We start from the raw sequence: 27,983 nt of genomic DNA on the forward strand, positions 1-27,983 counted from the left end.
TAAAATGCATTTGATATTTATTGGTTTTTGAGTTTATTTCACACCAAAAATAAAACACAACACCTTTAAAGTTTATACTTCCCTCAAAATTATTAGTTAGCCAGATTTAACTAGGTAATTTAGTTTATTTGTAAACCCATAAAAAGACAGCACTATGTGATTATAACACCTAATCTGGGTTTTGTTTACTAATACCAATACTGAATAACTCTATCCGGTGACGATGCATTATATTTTTAACATTGTTATGAATGAAGCTCTATTCTTCATAAGTAAGACATGTTGCATGAATATTAAGAACTTAAAGATGTAACTATAAAATGCGTTTCTAAGTCAAGAAATACATAAGAGTTATTATTAAATTATTAATTCCAAGTTACTTGCCAGCAAGAGCAAGTATTACATAGTAAACGCAACTATATAATTTATGTATACTCAATAGAACACAAAACACAATAATTAATAATTTAAAGTTGATGAATTTACCTTTTTTATTCATTCGAACCAAAGAATGCGAACTTTGAAGTTTGAACTTGGAACCATAGCTCAAAGCCATAGCTTGCTGCTTGGAACTTGGATTTTGGAAGTTTGCGGTTTGCGCCTTCCGGCGCGTCATAATTTTTGGTGGTAATGTTGACATTGACAAATGACACATACAGACTATTAAATATTTATTATTCATTAAAAATGTGACTCACAGACTAAACATAAGCAAAATGTACAAAATAACACTTTTAATAGCTCCTTATTTTTCAAATATACATTATTAAATTCATTAAAGATGTTCTAATCAGGATTATTATTTCATTTTATTTTCCAGATTATATTTAATTATCATAAATAAGCTTCGTAAATCGTTACGAATACCCCTACTTCACTGACTACAGACAAAATAAGTATAAAATACTCCAATAATGTGTTTTGATTAATAAAATAATTGTCTAAATTAAACGAAACTTATTTTAGCTGAAAACACTACGTATTCTTACTTACAGCCTCCGCTAGGAGTACCAGTGTTCTGTGCTTACAGCTGATAATATAACCATTACCGAATAACAACAATAATCAATAACCTCAAAATTTTATGACATGAAGTCGGCACTTAAATTTCAATTAGTACACAACAAACGATGTAATCGTTAGTAAGAGTTGTGTGTTGAGAAATAATTTAAAATAGGTATTTAGTATTATTTAAAATGCACTGCTAAGTTGTACTTAAATGATTGATTTATTTTTGAAGTGCTAAGTTGTAACTTGTAGTGTAACGTTTAGGAACCTTTGACTTATAATTCATTTACATAAAAAATCTCCTAACGAACATTGTGAGTACCTATATCAACATTTTATATTAATAACATGGACTACAGTAACCACACAGTAACTGTCTTCATTAGTATGTGTAATGAGGTCTATGTGACCTATTTTTCCAATTTCATAATAATGTTTCACACAATTTTTCTATTCTACTGAAATTTATATTCTATTTAACTTAATATGAGTCCTATTAACTTACCAAATGCGTTCAACTGTGAAATTATAGTGTAAAGTGTTAGATTTTTTTTTTAGTTTTATATTATTATGTTTTTAGAAATTACATCTGTCAACAACTTTATTGATGAGAAAGTGTGGTGTTCATCATTAAGTGTGGTGTTAATCTAAAAAGTTGTCTATGCCCTATGATTACGTCACAAATAGCGCGATTATTTAAATTAGGTATTTTTAATATTATGAATTCATACAACTTAGTCATACAATGTCTTTTGTTATTGTTAATTTAATTTCTCTTTAAATAGATCAGTAGTTTTGTGAAAATTTCTAGATATTAAGTGAAATTACCTACTTATATATTATGTTTATTTATTTAAACAGGAAGATGAAATAGTAAAATCACTTATTCTTTATTAATTATTTAATTAATTTGAATAAATAGAGACACACATATAGACCTACCTTATCATAATATTCGCGTTCGTAACATTTTAAAATTTCTCATTAATTTTGCGTGTGTATATTTTATTTGGTATTTACGTAACTAAGGACCTATATACCTACTCAATTACTAACCAATCAAGAATATTAAACGTACGACGGGCATCATACAATATATTCTCAGGGTTGTCTGATATACTTAATTGGGTCTCTTTAGTTTATTTTATTTCTTTACGGACATAATTACTACATAACTACCTACATGAATCCTTAAAATATAGCATCATTGTATATCACCATATATCGCAAACATTAATAAATGAATATATCTTATTTTCATAGAGAATAAAATTTCTACATTCCCATAAAACAGTAATTAGTAATAACTAGTAAGTATCTCAATGCATAAAACACTTTTTTTTCGTTTTAATTTATTCTCAAGTAGGCATTGAGGCTATAAGTACCTAGTGTTAAAAGTTAAATCCAATAAATATTTAAAAAACATCATTTATTTCGTTAGTTCATAGTTTATAATCAAAGGTACATTATGAATTGAGAACCTCCCCTTTTTTGAAGTCGAATGAAGATTAGCTAACTATTCTCTAATCATTCTGTGCTTGTAGCCTGTTTCTTGGCTGCGCGTTACAATATTATTCACATTAGAACAATTATTAAATTGCTTAAAATTAAACTGTACCGTATATTGTAGAGTATAAAAATTACTTTCAGGTTGCGCTCCGAGTAAGGATATAATATTGTAATTATATATATGTTACAGGAAATGTATGTAATCCGTCATTGTATACAATTCCTAGGAAATGTATACAATTCCTAAAATCGTACGGAAATGTGTGAAATAAATTATTTTATACACATTTCCTAGGAAATCTATACATTTCCTAAATAGCTATCGGAAATGTAAAACATTTAAGATATTGATATGTCGCAGGCAAGGGTTGGACTAAAGCAAAGGGAGCGCAGGACTTAAAAAATTTTTGATGGAGTTGGTGTCATTATAACACCTATTTATTATTGTTTTATCGTAAAGATTACGCTTATATAAGCATGTTTTATAGGAAAAACTTTTCTCTAAAATCAAAAATAGCCGAGATATTCGCCCTCAAAGTTAGGTTAGGTTTAGGTTAGGTTAGCCGTTAGGTTAGGTTAGGTTAGGTTTGTTAAAAAAAAACTACACAGAAATAGGAGCCCCGCGAAGCGGGGCTCCGTCGACGAAGATAGAACGATCGAAGATAATAATATGAACATAATATTATTACAATTTTACGGTATGACTGTTACCCGATTGTATCAATAAGAGCTATAATAAAAAAAAATAACAACGTGTTTTATTACAGAAAGCATTTACTTTACACATTTCCTAATACGATATAGGAATTGTATACAATTCCTAGGAAGATTATACATTTCCTAGGATATGTGTGCATTAAATAGTTTTTTAAACAATATTTTATACATTTCCTAAATGGTATCGGAATTGTACATACATTTCCTAGGAATTGTATACAATTCCTTGATTTCATACATTTCCGGTAACATATATAATTATTAGTAATACCTACTTCCTCTGATATTAATACTGTTAAATATAAATACCGATATACTTTGTTTGTTTTCCCTATATGAAACACTTAAAACAAGTTTTAGTTTATTGGTGAAGCGTTATTTGGAGACTCGGTTTATTTTTCTCCGAAATGCAATTGACTGATGCTTGTATTCTTTATGTGTATGGGGAAGACATCTAAATAATAACATAATTACTAATTATGTTATTCTCAGAACAATCTTGATCACAGGAATCAGGATAAGAAATACCTACAAGATATTATGTTTTATACTATACCTAGTAGGTACCTATACAGACGTTTATTATAATAATGACGATTATCGCGTGCAAAAGTATCTTTTATACGGAAATACTCGTTTCCAATGTTTTTTATTAGTATTTATTATGAATAAAAAAATGTAAAATTTACTAACTAAATACTTACTACTAAGTATATTATATTATATAGTATATAATCTTGTAACGCGCTGTACTTGACGTTCAATCGTAACCCGGGGTGGGCCCCTTCTCCGTCCCCCCCGCCTCGGCACCGCGCACCCCGCTCGCCCTAGCAGCGGCGCGGGCCGCAACAGTCTAGGGATGTGACCTCGATTCAGAAAAATCGATTAATCAATAATCGATTTTTTTTGTTTAGAAATAAATCGATTTGTGAAAAATCGATTTTTGAAAAAAAAATAATCGATTTTTGTTTTCACCTCGAATTTTTATGCGAAAAAACCTATTCGATGTAAGGTAAAAGCCCCAATACCGGACCATGTACCGGACATGACCCTGAACACTCCATGCATTTATATATACCTATATATTTGTGAATATAGATATACAAATACATGGAGTACAGATGGCGCTGATTTTTTTATCGACTTGTTCAGTAAACTTACTTACCAATTATTTCATAATACTGAAGTTAGCTGTCAGGTGTAAATTTTAAAATTTTATTACAGTAAAAAAATGCTTCTAAAAATTTTCATTTGTAATTTTTATTAATTTTCACATGTGAAATTTTTGAATTAATTTTTTGAAGTGAAACTTCTTTATCGGGGTTGGAAAAAAATGTAGTGTAACATTTTTTCGTTACGCATGACATTTTTTCCGTTACGCGCGATCTTTTTCTTATCCCTACCACGCGTGATTCGATGTATTTCTGTAAAGTTGCATATAGTAAATTATTTTTTGAAAAATAAGGTCTTAAAGAAGTTTCACTTCTTACGTTTGTACACTAGTTCATGCACACATTTTTTTTATAATAATTTAATTGCCATCAAATATCATGAATATTTTTAGTCTGTCAACTTTAGTCTCATAATTTGTCATCCATCGCACAGATAGCACTATTTACAAAAATCGATTTAAATTGTGTAATTCTTATAATCGATTTATTAAAAATCGATTTTTACCATTAATAAAATCGATTATAAAAAATCGAAAATGGAAAAAAAATAATCGATTAAAGTAATAATCGATTATTTATTCACTTCCCTACAACAGTCGGCCATGATTCGTGCTAACGGTTACCTATGCGTCGCGCAGCAGCGCGTACGCCGTTAATTGTATTTTGATAATGTGTAAATGTAATGGTGGCAGTACACATGGGGCCAACGTGTTGGGCCAACGGGTTGGGCCAACGTGTAGAGAGCTACTTGGCGGTATGTTGGCTTCATTAGTGTAGTTGGCGCCAATATTGGCAGGCCATCCGAATGTTGTCGGTTTTTTGTGCACACTTCAAAGGATCTTGGCGCGCTCCGCAAACAGCGTTCACACGTTGGTGTGTTCTTCAGTTTGTTGTTACTCATCAGCGGAGACAGTATCGTTGCGCGTCAATGAAATTTACGTTTCCATGTTCCGATAGCGATGGCGGCGCCGATGTGGACAAGCAATGAGGTTTTACAATTCGTAGAATTGTATCGACATGAATGAATAATTTGGAATCCACGGCATGAACTACACAAAAATAAAAACCATTTGACTCAATAAATTAGATGTTTTATTTTCTATTTATTATATTATTCTAGACTAAGATTCTAGATGTTTTTCATAACTCACTTTCATACATTTTCGATAAAAAATGAATAAATTTATAAAATGAGTAAAATAGTATGAAACGGTTAAGTAGGTACTTGTTCTTAAAAATTAAATAACAATATACAATGCGCATGATTTTGATCAAATATCAAATTGTGCTTTAGGTATTACATAAATAATATTATCAAATATCACCAATCAATACATCCGTCCGTACTCTTTAAAGTTTCGTTTTATAGTTAAAATTAAATGTAAAATGTACAAATTTTAAACATTTAAAAAAATGTAAACATATTTTTTTAATAATGTTTTATTTGTACAGAAATAAAAAAGGACAATAGAGATTGGAAAATGGTATCATCATAGACAGCAGAGTACACTCAATGTTATTGGTGCACATGTACGTAATAATTAAACGCACTGTATAAATAAATTGCCGCGGCTGCAAGAACTTCTACGGACTACGTCCATCTTTGAAGCGCCAATGCAGAATGATCAGTACGCCAATGTGTGAACAGGAATCTTGAATCCTTCATTTTTACCCAACACGTTGGCCCAACGCCTTGGCCCCATGTGTACTGCCGCTATAAGAAAATGTTATAATTTTATGTGTTAATGTATCTTAATAACATGTGTGTTAAAGTAAATAAAGTACTTTCAACCTTCAATGTTATAAGTGGCGCTCCAACTCGCGGCCGCGAACCAGTTTAAACAAGTTCGTGCCGGTCGACCGTTACGGTTTTCTTTGTTCCTGTGTTCCCGTTCTCTGGTACTAATACGTAAAGAGTGAAGATGCCTCCACGTAAAGTACGAACGGACACAAAGGCAAGTGACGCTGACGCGCAGTCCAGCTCGGATGAAGATACCAACAGACCTTCGCCAGTGCTCATGTCTGGTGACCAGCTGACTTCATTTCTTACCGCCTTCGCGAAGACTCAGGCGGAAGCAAATCGGCAGCTCGTCGAATCCCTCATGGCATCGCACGCGGCAGGTGGGTTTTCCGCGCCGACGCCCTCACCGACACCGTCGTCGACTAACAAAACAGGGAACATGTCCAAGTGTACGGCACGCTTCGATGGTTCTAACCGTGACCCGGAAGTCGTAGAAGCCTTCATCGACTCCGTCGAGATGTACAAAGAGTGTGCAATGGTTACTGATGACCTTGCGCTTCGTGGTCTCCCGATGCTGCTCCATGGTGAGGCTGCAGTATGGTGGAGAGGGATCCGGACGGAAGTGTCCTCGTGGTCCGAAGCCGTCAGACGATTACGAAGTATGTATGGTACTCCGTGTCCGGCTCATAAGCTATATCGGAAGATATTCGCTAACGAACAAAGTGAAGAACTCGCGGACTCCTTCATCATACGTATACGAGGCATGATTGCTAAATTTCCTTACGTATTACCCGAAGAAGCTAAGATAGATATGATATACGGATTATTACATAAACGTATTCGCAAGCGATTACCTCGAGGTATGGTTAGCAGTATTGAGTCGCTAATCGACAAAGCCCGAGATATAGAAGAATCCATTACGGAAAGTTCCAGTGCAAGTACTTCATCGCAGCCGGCGCCGGCGGGAACGACGCGCGAGCGGCACGTGCGGGAGGCCGGTACGCGGCCGCCGCGCGCCGCCGCCGCCGCCGCCGCTTCGTGCGTCAATTTGGCGGGAAACGGTGTGACGTCCCCGTCGCTCAGTGGTACTCAACAGTCGATCGCGCGTTCGCAGGTTCAATCCGTACGTAATAATATGTGTAACGAAGTGCAAAGTGTCGCTAAAAATAATACCGCGAGTGAAACAAAGTTATTCTGTGCGTATTGCAAAGGTCGAGGTCATACGCGTGATTTGTGTCCAAAGAAAGACTATAAAGTATCGTCTTCTAATAATAATAAGTCTAGCCTTGTTTGTTATGGTTGTGGTGAAAAAGGGTATGTACGAACAAATTGTCCAACATGTAAAAATAACGTATCGAGTTTAAATTGTAATGTTCACAGTTGTAATGTAAACAGTTGTTGTAATGTTAATAGTTCAAATGAACCACAACCTTTACGTAATGTATTTTATTCAATAACTACGACACAAGATTGTTTTAATGTTTGTAGTACGTCGAATAATACCATCGCGCAAGACCGCCCTATTTTAAATATTGAGATTTTAGGTTATTGTGGTTCAGCGCTTATAGATACTGCCGCCCGGCGTAGTATCGCGGGTTCATCGCTATATGCATTATTGTTACGTTTAAATGTTAAATTTAAATCACAGGCTATGTCAATTAGATTGGCTGATGGTAGTATTCGTACGAAAACTGTATTGTTAACATGTGTTAATGTGAATAATTGTATGTCTTTGTGTATTCCTGTTGAATTTGTTGTGTTTCCCGATGCGTCAAACAATGAAACGCTATTAGGGATAGATTTCATTAGTAAATCTAAGTTAGTTTTGAATTTTGATTCCATGACATGGTATACAGCTGATCGGCCTCAGTTCGTTCACCCCCTACTGACGGAGAGTTCTCGTGAGGTGGTGGATTGCGCCTCTCTCAACCTACTGAGGGAAGATGAGGGCGCGCTGTTGACTGAGGAGGAGCGTGGGGGTTTGCAGAATCTTTTATGTGAGTACTCAGATATTTTCGATATAGTCGGAGAGCCGACTCCATTTGCGGAACATCACATCGATACCGGCGACCATCCGCCTATTGCTTCGCCCCCGTATCGCGTTACGCCTGCCAAGAAGGAGGTCATGCGCGCCGAGTTAGACAAGATGTTGGCGGAGGACGTGATCGAGGAATGTGAATCCGCCTGGGCAGCACCATGTGTCTTGGTACCAAAACGTAATGGTACGTATAGGTTTTGTGTCGATTACCGAAAGTTGAACGCGGTCACTAAGACGGATGCATACCCCATGCCGCGTATTGACGAGCTCTTACAGTCGACCAAGAAGGGTTGTGTAATGAGTTCCCTGGATCTTCGCAGTGGTTACTGGCAGGTGAGTACCGCCGATCGTGACAAAACGGCGTTCGTCACGCCTTTCGGTATGTACCGTTTCAAACGTATGCCGTTTGGCCTTAAGAATTCGCCAGCGACGTTTCAGAGGCTTATAGATCGTTTCCGATCAGGGTCTACTCTTGGCGGTAAGACTATTTTAGGTTATTTGGATGATCTTTTGGTGATTTCGGAAGACCTGGAGTCCCACCTATCAGATCTGCGTGCTGTATTTGAGCGTCTCCGTGTGTTCAAGCTTCGAGCCAACCGAGAGAAGTGTGTGTTTGCCAGGGACCGACTCAAATACCTTGGGCACGTGATATCTCATGATGGTATATCACCAGACCAAGAGAAGGTAAGTGCTGTTATAGAAATGAAGGAACCGACAAACCTGCAGCAACTTCGCACCTTTCTCCAAACCTGCTCATGGTTCCGCAAGTTTATCCCAGAGTTCGCCAAGGTGGCTGAACCACTTACTCGCTTAACAAAAAAGTCTCAGGCGTGGGTATGGAGTTTGGAACAAGGTAAGTCTTTTGAAACTCTTAAGAAACTCCTGACCACGGCCCCTATTCTTGTTCAAGCGGATTATACGAAACCATTCGTATTGCGGACTGACGCCAGTAATTATGCACTCGGCGCAGCCTTACTCCAGGGGGAGTCACCGAATCAGGAACATCCAATTGAATATGCCAGCCGTCTGCTCACTCCGGCCGAGCAGAATTATTCCACCACGGAGAGGGAGGCTCTCGCAGTGGTGTGGGCAGTAGAACGATTCCGAGGTTACATCGATGGTCACCAGGTTAACGTGATAACAGATCACCAACCTTTGAAATGGCTCTTCACTCTCAAGTCCCCAAGTGGCAGATTAGTGCGTTGGGCCTTGAAGTTGCAATCTTTCGACCTGCGTATCGACTATGCCCCAGGTAAGGTTAATGTACTTGCCGATACGCTCAGCCGTCCCGTGACATCAGATGGTCCTGCATCTGAATCGGCTATCTGTCCTGTTGTTGTTGATGTACCGCGCTGGAATGCAACCTCCACCCGTGATGCGCAGTTAGCCGATCCGGAAGTTGCAAAAATCATCCAAGACCTTGAAGGTAAGGATGAACTTAATATAAATCGCTGGTCTGAGAGAGGTTATCTCCTGAATCAAGGTGTTCTGTATCGGTATATACCTGATACTGATTCCGAGGAGCCTCAACTCGTCGTACCGGAGAGCCTGCGGAAAGAAGTCATGATAGAATGTCATGACTCACCTACCGCCGCTCATGGTGGTATTGATAGAACAATACACCGTATCTCGCAACGTTTCTATTTTCCTGGGATGAGACGGTTTGTAACCGAGTACCTGAAGACCTGCACCGAGTGTCAACGCTACAAGCCATCAACACTCAAACCAGCCGGTTTGCTTCAAACTCCTGTCCCGTCTCAAAGGTTTGAAACTATCGCAACTGATCTTTTTGGTCCGTTGCCTAAAGGACCCCAAGGTGAGAGATGGATCCTCATAGTGGAGGACACCGCTAGTAAGTGGGTGGAAGTCTTTGCTCTCACCGAAGCCACAGCAGAGATGTGTGCTAAAACTCTGGTCAATGAGGTATTTATGAGATTTGGTCTTCCTAGACGGATGATTTCTGATAACGGAGTGCAATTTGTGGCAGATGTTATGCAGAAGGCGATGTTTATTCTAGGTGTCAAACAAAGTCTGGTGCCACTGTATCATCCCGAGGCGAATCCCGTTGAGCGGAAAAATAGGGATCTAAAGGCTCAGCTCGCCATCTTAGTGGAAGGTCGTCATCAAACTTGGCCAGAGGTACTACCGTTTGTACGGTTTGCTTTCAATAGTTCAGTTACTAAGTCTACAGATCATACTCCAGCTTACCTGACTTTCGGTCGTGAGCTACGGTCACCCATTACGGCTCAGGCAGACCTAAGAGCAGTGGTGGAATCCGAGAACTTTGTTCCCCAAATTACGCCTTACCTGCTCAAGCTCGCAGATAGCGTCTCGGCAGCCAAGGAGACTATAGAGCGGCAACAAGATGCCCGTAAGACATATGCCGATAAGGGTCGGATGTCTATCCATGAATACCTGGAAGGAGACTTAGTCCTAATGCGGACCCACACGCTTAGTAACGCCGCAAAGGGAGTCACTTCGAAGTTTAATCCAAAGCGAGATGGACCGTACGTCGTCTCTAAAAAGGTGAGTCCCACTACCTACCTCCTAGCTCATGATAAGACAGGAGAAATCGTCGGTAAGTATCATGTGTCAGATTTGCGTCCTTACCATGCTAGGGAGGGTGAATGTCCTGAGCCGATTATTCCTAAACGTAATAGAGGTCGTCCACGGAAGGTGACTTAACTGCAGCGCGCTTGTCCTTTTTGTTTGACCTCTCGGGAGACCCTTCCCTGGTCAAAAGGGGGAGTGTGTAACGCGCTGTACTTGACGTTCAATCGTAACCCGGGGTGGGCCCCTTCTCCGTCCCCCCCGCCTCGGCACCGCGCACCCCGCTCGCCCTAGCAGCGGCGCGGGCCGCAACAGTCGGCCATGATTCGTGCTAACGGTTACCTATGCGTCGCGCAGCAGCGCGTACGCCGTTAATTGTATTTTGATAATGTGTAAATGTAAGAAAATGTTATAATTTTATGTGTTAATGTATCTTAATAACATGTGTGTTAAAGTAAATAAAGTACTTTCAACCTTCAATGTTATAATCTGAAATTTGCAAAACACTTTACATGGTTTAATGTATCGTAAAGTATTTAATGTACTTATAAGTACTTTTTTCAGACAATGGCACGCATGGTTTTTGTAGCATGGGATTATGTTATTATGGCCACTACCATGTTAATATCTATCGGCATTGGTATTTATTTTAGATTTAGTGGCGGCAAACAGAGAACAAATGAGGTAATTAAAAAAATGAAAACTTAATACTTAATTGCCTTTTTTATTACCTAATAATTATTATTTTTTTCCAGGAATACCTTATGGCGAATCGAAACATGTCAATATTTCCCGTAGCGGTGTCGCTTATGGCTTCCTTTGTATCTGCAATCACAATTTTGGGACTATCTGCTGAAAATTATTATTATGGAATGCAATTTGCAGTTATAAATATATCGTATTTTCTTGCTACTCCAATCGCCTCTCGATATTATTTGCCAGTATTTTTTGGATTGCAAAAAACAAGTACCTATGAGTATTTGGAATTAAGATTTGGTCCGCGTATAAGAACATTGGCGTCATTAACATATACCTTTCAAATGATATTGTACAATGGGGTGGTGCTTTATGCTCCGGCAATCGTTCTAGAATCGGTAACTGGATTGGATAGATTAATTTCTATATTAGTGGTGGGTTTAGCGTGTACATTTTACTCAACAATAGGGGGTATGAAAGCGGTACTGTTTACGGATTTATTGCAATCATTTCTTATGTTGAGCGCTGTTGTTAGTGTTGTTATATTCGCTTCAATACAAGTTGGAGGCTTCGGGAACATATTCGTAATAGCGAAAGAGCGTGGACGTCTGGATTTTACAAAGTAAGCAGTTTACTATTGAATTTATAGGATGTTTTACCGTACGTGTTTTGGTGTGTTATTAAATCGATAATAATACTTTCCAGTTTTTCATTGGATCCGACAGAAAGACATACATGGTGGTCATTGATCGTTGGAGGTTTTATTACGTACCTATCTTTATATGCAGTTAATCATACGCAAGTGAGTTAAAAAAAATTGACATTATCTATAGTAGACTGTAGAGTAGGTACATTTCAATGATTGTCTTTCGTAAACGTTTGAATCTGTTTGAATGTTTTTCAGGTACAGCGTTTGTTGACAGTCAGTACATTGTCTCGGTCGCAGATGTGTTTATGGTGGAGCTGGCCAGTTCTGTCGATTCTCAGTATTGTGACATGTACCAGCGGTCTTGCTATATACGCTGTTTATAAAGATTGCGATCCTTCGCTCACTAAGAATATAGCGGGAGTAAGTTATATTTCCTACTATTTTTTATTCGCAAAGCAAGTCAGACATGACAATAATTGATTGGGATCAATAGGTACCTAACTTATTAATGCAAACTTAAAGGGTATCGGATATTTTCATGGATTACAAGCGTATTCCATTATTCATCCATATGAGCGACGTTCTAGACTTTACGCCTAAAACAGAGGTCATATTAATGACATATTGATTTTATTCCAGATAGATCAGTTAATGCCATACTATGTGGTTGACGCGATGAGGTCAGTGCCAGGATTGGCCGGTTTATTCGTGGCAGGCATTTTTAGCGCATCACTATCGACTGTTTCTGCATCTTGTAATGCCCTTGCTGCTGTGACTCTTACGGATTATGTTAGTAGGTGAGAAACTTTGCAGAAAATCGATTCTTCATTTTATTCGCTGGTGTTTAGACGTAGTGGCCTTAGTCACTATACTAGGAGATAGATGATTAATGATTTGCGCGATCCACAATGTTATAAGGAATATAAAATTTTTATAATTATATTAACTAAGTACTTACGTTCAGGTATTTGATAAAAATAATATATTTTAAGACAATTTATGTTTACGAAATTTTTGCTCTTGGTAATGAGTAAATTCTTATTACGTTTCAGATGGTGCAAAATAAATGATTTATATATCCCGTGGTTGACCAAAATAGCGGCATGTGGTTTCGGTCTCTTGTTCCTAGCGCTAGCATTTTTGGCAGAACATTTGGGAGGGGTGTTGCAAGCGGCTTTAACTATTTTCGGCGTCGTTGGTGGCCCGTTGTTCGGAGTTTTCACTTTGGGAATGTTCACCACTTACGCTACTGAAATGGTAAATCAATTAATTTTCTTTTATTAGCTAGTTAATGCATTTGTAATGTTTATTAATATTTAAAACTGTTCTTAAAAATCTTATCTGCGGTGTACCAACCTTTAACTATCACAAACCTATTGTTAGTGATATTTATCCCATTTTATGTTTTGTAGAGTTATTAATTCTTTAATCATATATATACGTTTCTAATCAAAATAAATTACATAAATTGATCCTGATTTTAACAATATGTCGTTTTGTCTATAATTTTTTCAGGGTGTGTCCACTGCGTTGCTAAGTGGCATGTCCGTAACGTTATGGATGAGCTTTGGGTCACCCCGACCTGTTCCTGTGAAACTGCCACTAAATGTGGACAGTTGTCCTTATAATGTAACACTAACGCCGACAACTACCTCGAATCCTAGTGATTACTTCTATTTATATAGAATATCGTATATGTGGACAAGTCCGGTAAGTTTTTAACGTAATTAAAAACACTTTATGAAATTTTACTATTAATATAAATATACCACCAAATTGCTTGTACCTAGCTATAGTTTTTCCTTAAAGATATTACTAGCCAAAGTAATTAAATTTTTAATTACTTAGTTTCAATAACATTCCATTATTTTATTTATTTTGGAAAAGTACCTACTTAAAATATTACATTGAAAATAACGTCATCGGCTCAAGTTAATTCGTACGGGTTGTAAGCATAAGTGGTAAACGTTTGTATTGGCAGATCGGTTTCCTTAGAGTAGGTAAATGGTGAGCTCTTTTTTTTTTGTGTTGTGTCTCTCAATGTTAGCCAGAAGGGCTTCTACATTTTAACGCGGACGCGGGGGCGAACTGAAGGTTCACCCTGGTAGCGACATGCACAAGGGCGTCCCCCCTTGACGGGGATCTCGAACCTCGGCTTGGGCTGTCCCTTGAGTGGAGGAGGCCAGAAGGGCACTAATCGGACGGGAAATGGTGAGCTCGCAGATGTCGTTAGTGTGACAGTGTATCTTGCATGTAGGTAGGGTAGACGGTCGCGTCGGTAGGTCGGGACATGTGTATGTGTTTCGGTACGCATATCGGTTTCATTTTGGTGTTAGTGGGGGGAGCGCTGGTATCGATGGCGTGGCGGTTTAGAGTACCATACTATAGCTTCTTTAATAGGGTTAGGTTTTGTAGTGTATCTCGTATATTATATTATATAGAGGAGTGTTTGTGTTCTCCAGATCGGTTTCGTGTGGGTGCTAGTGGTGGGCTCGCTGGTGTCTCTAGTATGGAGACACACACAGCCGTGGCAGCGCGCCGGCCGCCCGCACCCCGACCCCGCGCTCTTCACGCCACCGCTCGCCAACTATCTGCGCGCTAAATATAACGTTCAGGAACCTAACGTGCAGGTGAGGTTATAGTATTATGTAGGTAGGTAACTTGTAACAGATTTGAACCAAAAAAATAAATATTTAAATACTTTAAGAATGTACTACTTATTTGTCGTTAACAGTATGATGCAAAAAGTTAAAGCAATAAAAAAAAATCATAAGCGAGAGAAGTAATTTGAAATTTTTCCCACTTTTAAAGTTTTCTTAAATTGTACTATTTTTATATGTTCATGGGTCCATATAACATAATTAGCTACAAAATCATATAAATTTTTAATTTGATTGTTTCAGCTTCAGCTAATAAAGAGCGATGAAGATAAATAATCTCAAGAAACTATCAATAACCATTTAGCAATTCCTTTATATTTTCATTGTTTCGGATCTGATTCCTCAATGAAGACGTAGTTTTAAGGCTTAATTTATACTTTATTCGTTTAAATAATATAAAAGATACTTAATCAGTGAAACTGTTTAAGGCTGTGATTTCAGTATTTATGGAATAATCGGGTAAGATATTTTGGTTGTTGGCTTAATGTGTTTGGGTATTATTTAAACTTAATAAACGTATTTATAGGATGACAAAATAAATAAGACATAGGTAATAGGTATATTTTTGATTGCTCTACATTATTTATATAAGGCGAAATAAACATTAGAGCACTGCCACACACTATAAATATAATGTTATATTTTCTTAGAAAATATTTACTTAGTGATAACTACCGCAAAGTATTCCTGTTACAGATTCTTTGAGTTTTTATATTTTATAAGGTTTCAAAGTTCTATATTATAGGATTTAAAAACTGGTTACAACACAATATGTACTTTTAAGCTTAAGGAATGGTTGTTTGTATAATGTATTAGGTATTTGATATTAGATTTTATTTAAAAATTGTGTTATTGTAAGTGATGGGTAACCTATCAATATTTATGGGGATACGGTTTCTAAGGTACTTTATGTTTACTGATTTCATGGATCTGAATCAAAACAATTTACAAATTTTTGTAAATTTATATTTTAAGAAATAAAACTATTTAAAATGTTCATCTTATTTTATTAGTATAACCTTATTTAAAACTTAAATTCTAGGTAATCTTTTAAAATATAAGAATATTATTTTATGCGGATAGGAAACCACGACTTTCTGATAATTCTTCCAAACGATGACGTAGAATTGTGTTCTGGAAGATATACAATTTGTCATTAAGAAAATATACAGGAAGATGATACGCCAAAAAAAAAACGATAAAAAGTCGTTGAAATTGCAGCATGATGAAAATTTTTATAACAAATTTTTGATTACCTCTCTTAATAAATCTTCCTCCCTTTCGGCTGCGATTTTGAGCATTTCCTTGGATTTTTCTAGAAGTAAATCCTTTTCATGAATACTCCTTTTGAGGTTCATGATCTCCGTTCTATATGATTCTATTTGGTTACGATTCTGAAAATTATCAAAAGAGTTTCTTAAAAATATAATTAGTTTTCTTATACAACACTCGTTTAAGATTGAGGAGAATGAGTTTTACTAGTATAGTATTACTAATTATATTATCTGTGGTTTTACTAATAGAAAAATACTTTAAACTCACTCTATCAACATTACTTTGCCCACTTGTTGGTCTTGAGTCGGAACGCTTGTGTCCGGAAATTGTTGACTTTTGATCTGCTTGCAATTTACTTACTAAACCTGTACAGTACAATTAGATTAAATTCTATCAAACAAATCAGATTTATCCGTCTCAAAAAAGTATATAAATACTATAATTTGTATAAATGTAGTTTAAACATCTATATTTCGAAGAAAACAACCCTTAGATTTACCCTTAGATTAGTATTTTGCCAAAAAATCGGAATAAATCTTGAATAAATAGATCTCTTCACCTGTAATATTTTATTGAACATACATCGTTTTTAAAGGATTTTTAATACAAATGTGACCAACCTCTTAGTGTGAGGACAGTTTGCTCCAAATCATTAACCCGTTGATGATGCACTGGAGCACTTTCAATTGTATTCAACTTTAATGTTAGTTGCATGTTTTCTTCCTTTAGCATTTCACAATAACTGTAATTTTAAATTTAAAAATATACCTAATAACCGATGAAATTATTTTTACCATACGGTTTTCATTTACATGTTGCTGATTACATAATACAAATTTAGAAGAACAGTTGAAGTCTTAAGAACTACTGATTCGTAATTAAAATTTAATTTTGTGTTGGACAGCTCATTTAGCTAAGCAGGATATAAGTAGTAGAATAGTATTCCAAGACTATAATAATCAGGATACGACAAACTGTAGCGACGCAGCAATGAAAAACGTTGTAAAAGTGAGAAAAAAATATTACGTTTCCGAGCAAGCAAATGTTTTGGGTTATCTAATTATGTACCTTTTCCAGTATTCGAGTTCTGGTTTAGAGTCCTGGTTAGATCTAAGTGGAGATTTAATTTGTGCTTCCAGTAATGCTGACTCTAGCTTTAACACTTGCCCCTTCAGTGATGTTATTTCTGCCAATGATTTTTCATACTCAGATACCAGTGGCTCATTACCCTAAGAACATCATCGTAATGGAAATTGTTTTAATTTGGTTTACAGTAAGCATAATTATTATTTAAAACTTTTTGATTTATTAAAGAGTTTTTCATTAAGCACGGGTAGATGTTTTCGGCCTGAGCTGGCCACCTCCTGTGAGTGACATCTATCAAAAATATATTTTATTGTTCAGCCAATTATTATGCCATTTTACTATGCCAAGTCACAAGAAAAAATATCGGGCACAAATGATAAAATTTTATGATCAAAATAAGTGTCCGTATGTACGTTTTTTTGAGTCAATTTCACGGAAGAAGTGGTGAGATCTTGTTGAATTTTATCATTTGCCTGTGTAACAGCATCAGTCGATTGTGGATTACCTCTTTAGACCTGCAACGTCAAGAAATCCTACAAAAAAAAAATGTGTAACAACCTAATAATCGCTAATTTGAAGCGTAAGTTCTAAGGCACGGCAAGAAATCACCTGCCTCAGGTTCTGCTGTGCATATCCATGGACTGCGGCAATATTCTCCGCCATTCTTGCATTCCTTGAACTTTCATGTATTGGCTTATTATTGTCCTAATCAATAGTATACAATTTCCCCACCAAACCTGCAGGAGAGAGCTGCGAAGGGGAACAAACTACGTCACTGTGAAATAGACGAAAAGCGTTGTTTTAACGGACATTTATTGTAATCGTAAAATTTTATCATTTGTACCTAATGTTTCTTTTTGTAACTTGGCACAGTAAAATGGCATAATTGGCTGAACATAAAAATATATTTTTGATAGATGTCACTCACAGGAGGTGGCCACCACAGGCCGAAAACATCTACCCGTGCTAAATGAAAGACCCTTTATATGAAGTAAAGATCAATTACTTAATAGTAGTAATACTACTAGATACAACTTACCCATGTCAAAGTTGTTTTACAAAAATATTTTAGTATTATAGAAAGTATTAAATAAAAAATATTTCATTTGAATTATTTTTTATACAGTACAGTTCGTTACCTTTTCAGCGATTTCCAGGGCAACAATTCTTCGCTGCTGCGCTTCCACTCGTTCCAGTAAAGATTTTGTCAATAGATGAGGTGGATTGTCGTAATATTCATGTCTGACTCTGTCCACACTCGATTTCTCTGACGATTCTTCGTTTTGTTTCTCTATAGCTAACTGTTTCTCATCTGCAAAGTATTGATTTATTTATTGGGTATTAGAGAGTGAATATTATATTCTTACAACTTCCTATTTAATAATACTTTCTTATGAAACGATTACTTAGTGTGCAAAAAGCGGTATTGATCGAAGCAAGTTCATATGAATATGACGTAACTTTTTACTGAAAACCATTGGGAATATTTTGCAAAAAATATTTTATACTTACTTTTAGTTTCTGATAATCTTGACAGCAGTATTCGTTTTTCTTTTTCTAATCGCGATATCGCTGATTTTGCTAGATTGAGACTGGATTCTAATTTTAATATTTCCTGACATTTTTCATCGTATCTTGCTTGCCAACGTTCCGAAGCTTGTTGCGCCCTAAAATCAGATTTATAGCCAATATTCATGAAATTCCTTTGACACCTGAACCGTTCCACTCAAGACTGCAGGACATAAGCTGCTTTATTTGTCCCATAATATATTCAGCTATATATTATGGGACAAATAAAGGCTCAGCCTCCTCACTCTATTTGATTGGAGTAACATTTTAGCTACGCATCAATTAGATCTCATGATAATAATCTTCGGGCTGTAGTTAGTTAACTAAATAAGATCAAAATAAACCTTTTCCATTTGTCCCAAAGCGCAACTGTGGAGTTTGCGTCTCGGCGTGCGCTCGTCAACTGCGCTTGTAGTGTCGCTATCTTGTTTTGAAGCACTGCCGATTCTGCTGACGGGACCTTTTGTCCAGATGTACTTCTGTAAAACGAATCATATCTAATATTATACCAGAAAAATAATATTTTGAGTATTGTAATATTTGAAATTGAGTAAAGAGAACTTGACTTTGCAAACTTTAAATTACTGAATTCCAGATGTATAGAGTAAAGAATACGCACATTCTAAAGACTTGATTTTTAAGATTCTGTGCATCAAGACGAGCCCTTCTCTCTCGACCAGCAAGCGCTTTGATTTGCTTCCGTAAAAGTGCATTTTGTTTGCCCATTAGCTGTTTCTCTCTTCTCAGTCGATCTATAAGAGGCTCTTGCCTGGAACGGACGTATCAATCATCAGAAATATGTATCTAATATTGCGCGAAAGGATTATCAGTAGGTATTGGAACGTAACGTCACGTAACTTGAATAAAATTCGGTATTTCATACACGGGCCGTACAAGCAATCTGAAAACTAAGCAAATCTTTTGTCTGTAATAAAAAAACTTCCATAGAATTATACTAAATTAATTTCATACATAAGCATGCAAAATACAAAAAAAGAGTGCAGTTTCAAAATAAAAAAGGTGTACCTAAATCCTATAAATACTAAATAAGAGAGAAACGTACCATATAGCAGTGGAACTGGCAGGAAACTTTTTCAGATCATCCTGCAAATCTGTCAAATTACCGGTGGATTCAAATTTCAGTTCTAACATGTCGGAATCCTGGTGCGAGATCGCGTCACTCACTTCTTCAACTTCTACAATAGCGGACAGGTCGAAACTTGGGTCGTTTATAGAAATCATAGTTTGCATGTTCACTATTTGTGTCTGAAAATTTTAAACTTCCTTTAGTATTGATAATTATTTGCCTTGTAGTAAAGTAAAATATGAGATTTTTAAGTCGTCCACGACCTAGGACTCCTTAACAAGTTTTTATGAAGATACCTAGGAACCATTTCTATTACCATGAATCATAATCAAATAAGTAGGCTAAGTTGTTGAAATTGGATTTTAATTAGTAAAAGTTTACCTTGAGGTTGTTAATGATAGCGCGAAGATGTTCAATATGAGCGTCCTTTTCAGCTAATTGTTTTAAATGTGCTGTCTTTTGTTCAGTTAATCGCGTTCGTAGTTCCATGTGTTCACGTTGAGTTTCATTAAGTTGTGAGAGCCAATGTTGATTTTCCGCTTTATATGAATCAACCTAAACATAAAATTCTCCAATATCGTTTTGTACAAATATCTTTCGTGCACATACTTATTACATATTATCTTAAATTGGTCTGGTGTATGAGAATTAAAAATGTGATATTAATATAATACAGTATTTTGCTAACATTCATCACAAGAACAAGGGATTACTAAATATAAAAAAGCAAGATACCATACCTACATCAGTACGTAGATAACACCATAAAAAAGAATACCTATATTTTAAATATTGATACTTTGTACTTACTTCCTGATTGTGTCTTTCCTGTAATTGTGAACTTAATTGTTCCATTTTCGTTAATCTTTCGGAAGCTAAATTTTTCCACCTTTCCAATTCACTTCTACACGTTTTCCTTTGGAAATACATAAAACAATACACATATTTACATAACACAGTTCAAAGGCAAGTAACTACAGTTATAATAAAAAAATGTTATACTAACAACTCAGATTCACATGTATCCAGGTTGCAATTTAGCTTGAAACACTTATCTTCTAATTCTGTAATATTTGTTTCCAATTTTTCGGAAGTGCCTTTGATGTTTACTTCATTTATAGTGTTAGTGTCGCTTCTCCTAGGAAAACGATTAAAAGTTATTAATATAGATTACCACCAGATTACCAGATGTTATCACGTAAGCGTATTATGATAAGATTGTTATCAAAAAATCTGAACTACGATAATGGATTACTCATATTACGTACTGATCAAGCTGTGCCTGTAATGCGCGAAGTTTAAATTGTAAATCGTTTATTAATTTTCCATATTCTTGTCTCTCATTATTTATTAACTCTTTGTATTCTTCTATAATTTTGTTTTTGCTATTTTCTATCTGTTTCATATTTAATATTAGTGATCTATTTTCTTCTTTAGCTTCGCTTTGCCATCGCGCTTGGCTAATATTATTATTTTTATATTCATTTAGTTGTCTTTTTAAACTTTCATTATTGGTCTGCAGGGTTTCATATAACTTATCTTTATGCATATTTGTGTTTATTAAAGTTTGTATTTTTTCTTGTAATTCTATTTTGTCTTTATTTAGTGCATTGTTGAGGTGGTTTAATTTAGTTATTTCATGCGCTTGCTCTTTATAAGATAACATTACTTCTCTAAGCTCTTTTTCGCGCTTATAATTATCTTCTGTAATCATATCTAGCTCCTTTTTAAGTTCTTTTATCCGTTCATCTTCATCAAGCTGTACTTCTTTATGTTCTTTTTTATTGTTATAAGCCACTGTTTGAATTTGAACATTTTTCATTTCTATCGGCTGAGCTTGAGTAGATTTTGTAATATATTCATTACTTTTTGGTGGGATAATACGTAATGTGTATGTTTCATCTCCTAAAATAAAGATATGAATTAGAATGACAAGATTTAATATTTTGAATTTGTTAATGTTTTATTTTAAGAAATTGAATGGAAGTTTTTACCTTTCTTACTAGAATCAGTATCTGAATGTATTTCCTCAACTTCTAAGGAATCGTTATTTTGGCTATTTGATGAAGTTTTATTTTCCACGATTTGTTTTTGTTTGGCAGGAATGAAACCTCGATTTATCAATAGCAAATTCTTTTCTAAATTATTACAACGGTTGACTAGAGTGCTTCGTGACTGTTCAAGAATTTCAATTTTTTTCTTATTGTGTTCTAATTCCATTTCGTTCCTTTTTTCCTTTATTGTAAGAAAAATATGTACATTAAATTCTTTGTTAATAATATGAAGCAATTAACTAGTAAAGTAGTAGTAATTAAATGAAATAGAATCAATAGTCACCATCATTAAATGTTTTATTTTGTGCGGGCAGAAGTCTTGTTCTTCTAGACACTTTGATAAATTAATTATTTGATCGTACACACTATGTTTACTCATAAGTCCTAAACGCAACTCTTCTACTTCATTCAGTTTCTCATTAAGATCTCTTGTTTTTTCTTGCATATAGTCAACACTGTTCATGAAACTTTCAATACTAAGAAGTGGTAGCACTCCTTGATATTGTTGCCTTAGGCTTTCATTTACTTCAAACATATTCCTAAAAATATTAATAAGTTTAAAAATTGCAATACAAATTAAAGTTATCTCTCTCTCTCTATCTCTATTAAACAATTAAACGAATTACCGAAACTTTACTCCATTCCGTACCACATAAACTTGCAATACTTTTTGTTGCTTTTCCAACATTTCTTCGGCGTCTATTCGAAGCTGGCGTTCTTTATTCAATGTCAATTTTAATGTTTCAATTCTTTGAAGATTTTCTACGTTTTGCAAATGTGCCAACAAAATTTCATTGTTTAATCTGAGAATAAACAGATAATGAATAATAAATTAATATACATACCTATTTTGGTATTTTAATGATATTGTGATTTTTTATTTTATTTTGTCTAATACCTAGATATTGCAGCTGTGCTTTGTCCTGGAACTTGAAGGTCGACGATTTGATGACGTAACATATTGACTTCTTTTTGAATACTCAAATCATTATGAGAATAAGCCTGTAACTGGTCAATTATTTGGGTTTCAATGAACTGTGTTAATTTTACGAATGACTTGAATTCATAAATAAAGACATAATATTATGAGACATAAGTATGAAGCAAGAAATGACCGTTCTAGTTTATTATCTACTAATTCACACATGGAACCTATTTGAAGTAAATTTACCTTCATATAAGTTTTATCTAATTCTTTCTTTAATTCTCGACACTGTTCTTTCAGTGCGTTGTTTTCAATTGTTGCGTTTTGTAAGCTTTCCTTCATGAAATTTATTTCTTCATTCGTTAAACTATACGACATCTTGTTCCTAGAAAACAATTATCTAAGTTCATTATTAATCAATAAATATAAATAAAATTCAATGTATTTAATCTATAATATAAAAATGAATCCCAAAATGTGTTGGTAAGCGCATAAATTTAAAACAGCTGAACCGATTTCTTTAATTCTTTTTTTTATTATATTCCTTGAAGTACGACGATGGTTCTTATGTAGAGAAAACGTGAATATGTACCACGGGCGAAGCCGGGGCGGACCGCTAGTATAAAATAAATATTATGTAGGTGCTGTGTATGTATTGAAAATGATTTTACAAATTTTTTTGTTGGTTAGTCACAGTTGTATGTTTTTAGGTAGGTAATTTATTTAGAAAATGTTCTTTCAACTTAGATACCTAGTAATAAGAATATAATCAATCTTACATTAATTCATTGTGAGTTTTTTCTAGCTCATACACTTTTTTGTTCAAATTTTCTATATCCTTTGTTTTGTCTTGAAGCTGGTTCGATAGTTCCACTATTTGATTTTGATTTATTGATTTTTCTAATTGTTTTTGTAATTCGTCTTTCACATTTCCCCCTGTTAATTTTAATGTAATAAGTAAACATTTTAAAATGTGCATACTTAAGTGCTGAATTGAGAGAATGATAATATGTAACATACCTTCGTTTATGTAATCTTTGAAATTATTTATTATTTCTATTTTTTGTGCTTTCATCTGTGTTAAAAAGTCTGATGTTTTAATATGTGTTGACGTATCTCTTGCAAGAAAATTTCGATATTTTAAATGAAAGTCATTAAGAGTAGCATTTTGTTCGAAAAATAATTCAATAGGTATAGATTTACGAAGTTTACCAGTCAGTTCAGTGTTTGCTATCATTATTTTTTGTAGCCTTTCTTCATAATCAGAAGCGAGAAATAATGTTTCCTTTTTTTCTTCTAACAATTCATTTCTTAAATTTTCATATAGAGTTCGAATATTTTTGTAGTTTTCTTCCAAATAATTATATTTTGCTTGTGTCACAAACTGATTATTCTCATTGACAATACCTGGTGATGGTTCACTGAGATCTTCATCAACAGATTCACAAATCTGTGATTTTAAATTTATAATTTGAGCTTTATAGTGTTCTTCTTGGATAGACCAATTATTTTTGGCTTCCGCTACATTTATTGATAAAGATGTTAGTTTTTCATACAGCGTTTTAAATTTGCTTTTGAAATAAAGCAAGCTATGTTTTACATTTCGTTCATATATTGTATCACCTTTTGAAATTATGTTTTGCAGTTTATCTTTGTCTAGAAAGTCAATATTATTATATGCTCCATCCAGTATCCATGGCCCAAATTCGCCATCACTGAAATCAAGTGAATGTTCATCCACGCTTGACTCTTTTTCCTTCTGGACAGTAGTTTTGATTTTAGTTAACTCATTTTCTAATTCTAGACATTTCTTTGACTCTTGTGAGAGTTGGTTCATTACGTCAAAGGTTTCCCTCCTAAAATGATAATAATTAATAAAAGACACGTAAAATAACATAAACAATATGATAACATTCGAAAATACTGAAACCTTGATTCGTGTAATGCAGTAAGCAAGGCGTCTCTTCCTCCCAAAGCAGCTCGTAATTCTAAAATGGTTTTCATGTGTGGAGCAAACCACCCAGCAGCACGTCGTGCTTCCATAGACTCTAGCAACGTATCCAAACTTGGACATTCTAATGTTAATACTCCAGAAGACGTGGTACCTTTAAAAGTATAAGTAAATTTGCCTTTAATTGTTACTTATTTTGAGAAGCAAGTTAATTTTTATTTGCATCATACATACTATTATCTTTCAAGTAATTTAATATTTCTGTGAGACTATTTCTTAATCCCTCGTTTTCTTCAAGAATCGATTTGACATCAAGCGATTCACCGTTCTTGTTTATTATATCGTTTTCTTGTAATTCTTTTTTATTCCTATAAAATGATTCATATTAAATATGCAGTTCTTAAATATAAACGTATTTTTGTTTAAAAAATTTCAAGTAATAGATTTTCTTCATACTCATCCGCCTCCTTTTGTTCTTCCTCTTTATTTAGTTCGATTGTATCAGTTTCTTCTACCATTACTTCTTTTATTTTATCATCCGTAAAACCAGAGCTTCTTAAAAATTCAATAAGTTTAGATATTTTTTGAGATTTTATATAGTTTTCCATTTCAAGGACAGTAATTTTATTTGCGTTTTTTCGAATTTCCTTTGACCAGTTTACATTTTGTTGTTTAAGGACACGGTAATCCCTTAAAAATCCCTCGGTTGCAATCTTCTCATTTGTTGGTATATTAAGTTTTTGCCTGTTTAAGGATCAAAAAAGAATATTAAAATATGTTATATTTGTTTCAAATTATAAATTAAATATTATAGTAATTTTTGATAAAAATAAAAATATAATTTATTTTGGTCACCTCATAATTTCATTTTCAATTTGTAGTTCGCTAACAAGCTGATGCAAATTATTTACTTCTTGTACTAAAGATTTTATTCCCACGTCTTTCATTTTTAACTCACGTTTTTTATTTTTTAGACCAGTTATCAAGCTCTTAATTCCTTCATCTTGTTGTAAAATTTGAAGTTGAGTAGTTATATCTGTAAGCTGCAATTTTTTTTATATAGCATGGAATTTATACTTTCACTGTCATATAGTTATTGTATATGAACATACCTCTTTTTCTCGTAATGCAATCATCTCATTTGCACCTTGCAGATCAAATTTTAGTTTTGCATTTTTCTTCTCCAAAGAACGTATAATTTCATTTTCATTATTGACCGGTTTAGTGACATTTTTTTGTTCGGAATTTACAGGAACTGCCCTTTTTAGCTTATTATTTTCTGCTTTTAGAACAGTAATTAATTCAGCGGACTCAACCATGTGGCTCGCAGCTTCCGATAATTTATTTTGCAATTCTTTTATTTTTACCTCTTGATCTTTATACTTAAAAATATTAAGAGAATTTAAAATTGATGTAAGAATTTTAAAATTTTAATCAAATAATAATAATGGCATTGGATACATACTTGAGTGTAAAATGAACTGTCGTTCAACAATCTTGATATTTCTTCCTTTTGATTCATATTTTCTGCAGATAATCGGCTTATTTCAGTTTTGTGTAGTTTAATCGTTTCCTATAGTAAAAAATATGACTGTATCATATTTGCCATATGTAACTTAATCACGAGTTGGTAAAATAACAGCGTGAGCGCAATTTTGTCATTTAAATAAATTTGTTTTTTGAGTAAAATAAATTATTAAATTATAGTTAGGTATAGTGTATTCTTTTGAAAAAAATGTATGTTCGTAGAAATAATAATCATGTTTGATGTTTGTATTTAATTTAGTATTTACCTTTAAATGTTGAAGTTTCAATTTTACATCATCTTGAATGATATCCTGTTTCGATTTTTTTTCATTTAACTTTCTGTTTAAATTTTCTGTTTCCAGAATATATTGAGTTTTATCGTTTTCACATTTTCCAAGTGCAGCTAAAAAAAATATATATCATTTTTTTTTATTGGAATAATACAGGTCGATAGCAAAAAGGTGATATAATTTAAGTTTAACACGATGTATTGATATTTTATTTAGATACAAAACAATGGATTTACCTTTTAATTGCGCACATTCACTGTTAATAGTAAACAGTTGTTCAGTTAAATTATCGATTATTTGAACAGATTCTTTTAATTTCTCTTTAAACACCGACAACTTTTGTTTTAAATTGGTATTTTCTTCTTCTAGTGTCTGAAATGGGATTTAATAATTAATTTATCTTCACAAATATACCTATATTTTATAATGAACTTATCTTACTTACTTTAACGTCACTCAATAGTTTTCTAATATGTTTATTTTTCTTTAATATTTCATTTTCTAGCTCTGCAATTGCCCCCATTTCAGATAAAGCATCTCGACTTGATTCACTATCGAGATCTGCTTTTGACGTGTGTTTTTCTATTTCCTCTTTACGATTTTCTAATGTAGTGATTTCCGAATATAATTGTTCCAAAATTTCTTTATTTGCCTTTATTAAATCTTCTTGATGTGAAATGGTTTCCAATATGTCTGAATCTTTGGAAGGAGAATCTAAGAAATAAAACTTATTGTAACTTGTACGGTTGTATTATTTTCATATACTTTTGATGAATATTTACTTACCCATAACAACAACCTTTCCTTTGGCTTTGTCATATTTACGTTTAAGTGTGTCCAATTGACCGAGTAAATTATTAACCTAAATGCATTAAAAGAATAGTTTGATTTAAGTAAATAAAGAGGAAAAACTAAATGAGAACTTAAAGAATATATAAAGTTCAGCTAAAGCAAAGGACGCGGCTTGAAATCCAGCTTCATGAAAGAATTTATTATTTTCTTAAACAAAATCAAAAACCAATAGTGAATGTTAAAGAAATAAATAATCTTTGATACAATCAATATATGGCTAATAGCTACACTTAGCTACAAAGATTGTAATAGTTTTAATTGAATCAGTCATTATATAATTATTATTAAGTATATTAAAATTAGAAATCTCATTAAGCTGATTACCAAATGTATTTTATGTTATTACCTGTTCGTTTTTAAATTTCAAAATATCCTGAGCCAATCTAAACAAAGTTTTTAGGTCAGAAAAATTCAATTCAATATCGTCTGCTTCCATCCACGACAAACTTTCACATAACTTTTCTTTATCTGACCGTTTTAGTTCTTTTTGTGAATAGTTTAAGATTTCTCTCCAATCCGTCTCAACCATTTTTAAGTTTTAAATAAACAGAGGATGTCTTTAGATAACAATTTGTAATTTTTTTATATTTTCATAATCCACTGCTTGCTAAATTGACTGAACTTTAG

The 27,983-nt window shown here is 34.1% G+C and overlaps 2 protein-coding genes and 1 pseudogene across 2 annotated transcripts; 1 reads left to right on the forward strand and 2 right to left on the reverse strand.

Annotated features, from left to right (window-relative positions):
- The first annotated feature begins 947 nt into the window (after window positions 1-947).
- Window positions 948-15,737, forward strand: LOC123693396 (putative sodium-dependent multivitamin transporter). Its single transcript, XM_045638476.1, has 10 exons — window positions 948-1,322; window positions 11,300-11,419; window positions 11,491-12,053; window positions 12,137-12,233; window positions 12,336-12,500; window positions 12,720-12,877; window positions 13,133-13,337; window positions 13,596-13,790; window positions 14,543-14,710; window positions 14,984-15,737. Exons 2-10 carry the CDS (start codon window positions 11,303-11,305, stop codon window positions 15,014-15,016), a joined length of 1,701 nt encoding a protein of 566 aa, XP_045494432.1. The 5' UTR covers window positions 948-1,322; window positions 11,300-11,302; the 3' UTR covers window positions 15,017-15,737.
- Window positions 6,130-7,848, reverse strand: LOC123693397 (annotated as a pseudogene).
- LOC123693252 (centrosomal protein of 290 kDa) lies at window positions 15,732-27,916 on the reverse strand. The gene is made up of 32 exons (XM_045638253.1): window positions 27,703-27,916; window positions 27,291-27,366; window positions 26,950-27,218; window positions 26,741-26,876; window positions 26,481-26,617; window positions 26,153-26,260; window positions 25,800-26,069; window positions 25,543-25,730; window positions 25,144-25,431; window positions 24,922-25,055; window positions 24,667-24,841; window positions 23,757-24,592; window positions 23,516-23,672; window positions 22,983-23,121; window positions 22,710-22,819; window positions 22,438-22,614; window positions 22,095-22,350; window positions 21,752-21,992; window positions 21,026-21,662; window positions 20,764-20,895; window positions 20,568-20,673; window positions 20,139-20,312; window positions 19,734-19,936; window positions 19,290-19,439; window positions 19,015-19,149; window positions 18,614-18,768; window positions 18,241-18,413; window positions 17,084-17,244; window positions 16,636-16,757; window positions 16,283-16,380; window positions 15,997-16,134; window positions 15,732-15,874 (listed from the first exon to the last, which is right to left on the reverse strand). The coding sequence occupies exons 1-32, from the start codon at window positions 27,883-27,885 to the stop codon at window positions 15,812-15,814; spliced, it is 6,327 nt and encodes a 2,108-aa protein (XP_045494209.1). The 5' UTR covers window positions 27,886-27,916; the 3' UTR covers window positions 15,732-15,811.
- Between the last annotated feature and the right edge of the window lie 67 nt (window positions 27,917-27,983).

This window comes from Colias croceus, chromosome 7 (genome assembly GCF_905220415.1).
Source record: "Colias croceus chromosome 7, ilColCroc2.1".
Classification (NCBI taxonomy): domain Eukaryota; kingdom Metazoa; phylum Arthropoda; class Insecta; order Lepidoptera; family Pieridae; genus Colias; species Colias croceus.